Source organism: Monodelphis domestica, chromosome 6 (genome assembly GCF_027887165.1).
Source record: "Monodelphis domestica isolate mMonDom1 chromosome 6, mMonDom1.pri, whole genome shotgun sequence".
Lineage (NCBI taxonomy): Eukaryota > Metazoa > Chordata > Mammalia > Didelphimorphia > Didelphidae > Monodelphis > Monodelphis domestica.
Genome location: NC_077232.1, coordinates 15,687,292 through 15,692,842, shown reverse-complemented (window position 1 = coordinate 15,692,842; position 5,551 = coordinate 15,687,292). Strand labels below are relative to the sequence as shown.

Below are 5,551 nucleotides of genomic sequence, written 5' to 3'. Positions count from 1 at the left end.
TTAAATAGCTCTTTAACACCAGTAGGATCAGAAGTTCATACTTTAGTATTCTATCTTTGAAATTCCAGTGAAAATCCAATTTAGTCAGGAAAAGTGTAATCTTTGGCATATATATATATATGTATATATATATACATATATATTTATAGAATTGTATGGAAGAAGAAAACAGAATAACAACAAATACTGGATAGTATAAGCATCAGAACCAATAACTCAGGTATTATTACTATTTTCATTTGTGACTAATCAGTTTATTCAGTTGCTTAATGCATGCATTCAAAGTCAGGGAGATGATGTCTTTTAGAGTCATTCTTTTTCTAGAGATGCAGTTTGGCATCACAGAGTGGAAAATAAGAGTTAAAATTAGGGACAACATGAATACAAAACCTTCCAATATTATTAACTGGGTAAAGTTTGTTCCTTCTCTCTGAGATGATCTCCAAATCTTCCTGTATCTAGCATTTGTAAATAGGTATTTGCATATTTTTTGCCCTATTATAGAGTAAGGTACATGAAGTTAAGGAGTATCTTTTGAGTTTCTTTGTAAGCCCATTGTTTATAATAGTATCTGGAGTAAGATAGATGTTTATAGACTTCTTGTGACTTAACTATATATAAGGTTCTCTTCTTCTTTAAGCTTCCTTTAATATGCATGTTACATGGGGAGAGTAATAGCTTTGAGGCACCTCTAAGAAGATAATACATAAAAATTCCTTGTGATTCTCAAGTGCCATATATATATATGTATATATATATATATTGGTCATAATTATTGCTCTGATCATGATGATAGATCTCAATTTTACCTTCATTTAATTGCAAATTAATGTCATTGATCATGAGAAGAATTGGGCAAAATGAAAATTTTCAATGCATCTCAAAATGCATCTCAAATGTCTCCAGCATAATTGTTATTATGGAGTACTGCAAAGATAACTGGAGGAGGTAGGAGCTCTGTTTTAGTTCTAACTTCATCTCTCTGTGCCTTATATTCTTTTATCTTTCATTCAAATGTGTTGCAACCAAGAAGTGTTGCAATTTTAAACTGAGTGCAATTTGACTCCATTTCAGCTCATTTTATTTGTTCAAATTCAGCTGATTTTGTTATCAAAAGCCAAGAATTTCATCTTAGCTTTTAAATTCTCTATCAAACCAAGAGTCAGAGAGTGCTTGTCTCTGTTATTCCTCTGTAAATAAGGTGCTAAGTCAAAGAACCTATAAGGTTCCTTCCAATTTTGAGCCTCTATTCTCCTGATCATATTTGAAAGGAATATTCAGACAAGGATAACTATCAACATCCAAGGTCTCAGATATCACTCAGTTACTTGTGAAGAAATGTGGGACCTTCACTAAATCTTTTAGGTGTTAGCCATTCGTGAGTTTTCTGAAATAAATGCTATCTAGTTGATAGATTCTTTAGGATAAAAAAAAGGGCATTTATATATGCCAGAAATATTTAAAGCAAATGTTACTCTTTTTTTAGTGAAAATTAAAATTAAGAGGCTTTGCTTATATGTCTTGAAGCCCTCTAAATTCATATTGTGTACTCCTTTGAGAATCTGAAGTCTGTGGCTTCTTATAGACTTTTGGCTAAAGGGGGAGGTGGAAGAATCCTGGAAAACAATGAAAACTATGTCATCAATATAGGTGTGAATATTTGCATGCATGTATTTGCATGTTTGTTCATTATGAATATCTGTAGATCCATGTAGAGGGAGGGAGGTGTGATTATATTAGCTCAGTGAATTCAGGGACATTGAGTTTTGCCACTAATGTTAAATGATGGATTTGTAAGTCTGAATGTTATAGTTTTGGGATGTTGGGAGAATGAATTCTCATGTAGACTTGGAAATTCAACTAGAGGAGGAAAGTTGGGCAAGAAGCTGAGATCTAGAAGAGTAGTTATGGTTAAGGGGATGGATGATATTGGTTTATGAACTTTCTGTTACCTCTCTATGTATGTGTGTATATGCATATCCTTATGCATATATTTATAATATGCATATATTTATAATCACTATTTAAATACTACATGTAAATATATATTAACTATATTATATATAAACATATATGTATACTTATTTTAGTAAACCCATATCTCTGTCTGAAATATCTATCATGTAATAACATCTTTTTGTAAATGTTTATGAATATAATTCTCTGTCTCTGACTCTACTTCTATTTCTGTTTCTGTCTATGTTTCTATTTTTATATGTAGCTATACAACTATATTTCTTTCTATCTCTATCTCCATCTTTATTTCTTTTCTACTGCTTTTAATTGGCCTCCTAACGAAAGCAAATTCTATCAATAGGTTTCAGGGGGAAATTTATTTAAAGGATTATTATATTAAATTATATTAATTATGTTATATATCAAATATAAAACATATTATGTCAAATGTGTTTTTTAATTATATGTATATATATGAAATAAAGGAAATAACCAAATGTAGTAGATAAAAATCTTATCCTGGATAATGGACATCGAAGTCCAAGTCCTTCCTCTAAACAAACTATAAGTCTGGATGAGTCACTTAAACACTCAAAGCCATGGAGAAAACTTAGGCCATTAGCACCAGAGAAGAAGCCTATCAGTATTGGAAGACATAGTTTGCTTTTCCAAGAAGCTCCCCGTAAAAGTAAAAAATAAAAACACAAGTCCTTCTTCCTTTTCATTGTCAAATAGTCTTCTAGTAGTTCATCTCAACAGTGATTGATCTGGAGAAATGGACTCCTTTCACACAGTAAGAAATAATATTCAGAAATCATTGGAATCATAAATGCTAGCTCTGGTAGGGGAAGTTCAGATAATATCCTTTAAACCCATAATTTTATAGATACTGCATCTGATGTCCAAATATTAGGGATAATGAGGTGATTTTAAGGGTTCAATAAATAGGGAGGGATATAATTAACTATTAAATCAATATCTTGATAAATATTAGTTCTGACATTTGATAATTGACTGAGATGGAAGTCAGAGATAAGCCTCAAGCTAGATCTAGTCTAAGGAAGGGAAAATGCTCTCCAAAGAAATAGGGAGAAAGCTTATTCACCTTATGTGAAGAGTAAATATCACCGAGGGAGGACAAAAAGGGAACTTCTTATTCAGGCATGATATCCTTAGAATGAAGGTTAAATAGCTGCTGCTAGCCATTCAAATTTTGGGGCACAAATTGGAAATGTTGTTTCTTCCCTTATATTAAACAAAATCTCCAATGTGGACAGTGTTAGCAAAAATGATGCATCACACCATAGCAGTGAAATGTTAATCCATTGCTAACTCATTAACTCAGAATCAGAGCTCTTAAAATGCCTGTTAAGTACAAAAGTGTTGGACTGCACATATGGTTAGCAAATGAAATAAACAAATATATTAGTGGTATCTTGTCAGAGATTATTTTAACCTCTTATTAGTTCTTTCAACCTTTACCAAAAACATAAATATTCTATGCTGATCATTTGCATAGGGGACAGAGAATTGACTAATTAGTTTCTTAGATATGTGCAGTTCTCATTTTTTTTCTGTAACAGGGAAATGTGGATTTCCAATCATGAGATTTGGTTTCAAGTTCTGATTTTACTATGAATGAGCTTTATTACTTTCTGTAAAGCACTGAACCAGTTTGGAACTCAGTTATTCAACTCTCAAAGAATATTATCAATGAAAATTGCTTACTTTTATATAATACTTCATCACTTTTTAAACACTTTCATCCATAAACCCTATAAATTTTTCATTATGAGCAAAATTTTCCTCTATCTTTTGGGTCACTGTCTCTGTCTGTCTGTCTCTCTGTCTGTCTTTGTCTCCTCTGCCTGCTCTTCTCTGTCTCTCTGTCTCTCTGTCTCTTTCTCCCTGTCTGTCTCTCTCTGTCTCTCCCTCCATCCATTCTCCCCCATACATATATACATAGATCTGGATTTATACACACAAAAACATATACACACACTCAAAAATTCATGCTCTCCAGATTGGTGATATGAGTCCTTCTCTTTATCATCTTTGTAGTCGCATTATTCACTTTTTTAAAGTGTATCAAGTATAATCTTTCTCACTGTCTATAACTTTGTACACTATGAAAACTAGCATCATTCTGCAAAGCTCAAGATTCCAAACAGTGTACCAGAGCTATTAAATGCATCTAAACCTCTTTATTCCTCCTCTAACCTCTATTTATTTTAAAATATGTCTGAATTTGCTTCAAAGTTCTGGTTTACCGAGATGGGTTTATTTGGATGGATATTCTACTTGAATAATTATTTTAATTCTCTCTTCCATTTCAACACTGCATTTCTGTTATTCATAGCCATGTTTGATTCTACTTAAATTGCAGCACACAATCAGGAATGGGCAACTTCTCAGTCATCACTGAATTCCTCCTCATGGAATTTTCCAGAGTATGGGAGCTGCAGGTCTTACATGCTGTGTTGTTCCTGCTGATATACCTGGCTACCATGATGGGTAATCTACTCACCATTGCTGCAATTCTTATTGACCCACACCTTCACTCTCCTATGTATTTTTTTCTGAGCAACTTATCCTTTTTGGATATCTGTAACATCTCAGTCACCCTTCCTAAGTTCATCATAAATTCTTTGATTGGCAGTCAAACCATCACCCTCCTTGGCTGTACTGCTCAGGTCTTCTTCTTTCTCTTCTTTTCAGCAACAGAGTTTGCTGTGTTAGTGGCCATGTCCTATGACCGCTTTGTGGCCATTTGCCACCCTCTACACTATGGCATCATCATGATGCCATCCCGTTGTCTTTGGGCAGCAGCTGGCTCATGGCTTAGTGGGCTGATTTATTCTGCTGTACACACTGGGAACATGTTTCGCCTGCCCTTCTCGGGCTCTAATGTGGTGCACCAATTTTTCTGTGACATCCCTCATGTCTTGAAAGTCTCAGCCTCTAGTGTGTATCAGACAGAGTTTGCATTAGTTATAGCAAGTTCATGTTTTTTGTTATCTTGCTTTGCTTTTTTAATTGCATCCTATGTTCGCATCTTTTCCAATGTGCTCAAGATTCCTTCTGTGGAAGGTCGATACAAGGCCATTTCAACCTGCTCCCCTCAGTTGATGATCCTCATCTTATTTCTCATTTCTATAATGATTGCAGTCCTCGGGGATACATCAGACACATCACCTATTCAAAACCTTTTTGTTGCAATGGTCTATGCAATATTGCCCCCATTGATAAACCCTATCATCTACAGCCTGAGGAACAAGAAGATTATAGCTGCCATGGGCAAGATGCTCAGGAAGATTTTTTCCCTAAGCATGAAATATCCATCCTTGAAAGCATCAAAAAGCTAAAGAACATGCTTTTATATAGCTATATGTGCAAGATGACACAGGAGTTATCCTCAAAAGGGGAATAATAACACCAAAACTATACCACCCCAGAAAATAGCCCCCCAAATGATGTTATGTGGAAATGAATGAAGCAATAATTTATTTTGATTCCACAGAGGTCATCCCACAAGTGGTAATATTTACAGTGAATTATTATGACCTGAACCCACTGTGTTTGATTAACAGTGCAA

General features: G+C 34.2%; 1 protein-coding gene across 1 annotated transcript; it reads left to right on the top strand.

The window, feature by feature from the left end:
* The first annotated feature begins 4,355 nt into the window (after positions 1 to 4,355).
* On the top strand, positions 4,356 to 5,321 carry LOC100028425 (olfactory receptor 14I1-like). The gene has a single exon (XM_001378423.3). The coding sequence runs from the start codon at positions 4,356 to 4,358 to the stop codon at positions 5,319 to 5,321; it is 966 nt and encodes a 321-aa protein (XP_001378460.3).
* The last annotated feature ends 230 nt before the right edge of the window (positions 5,322 to 5,551 follow it).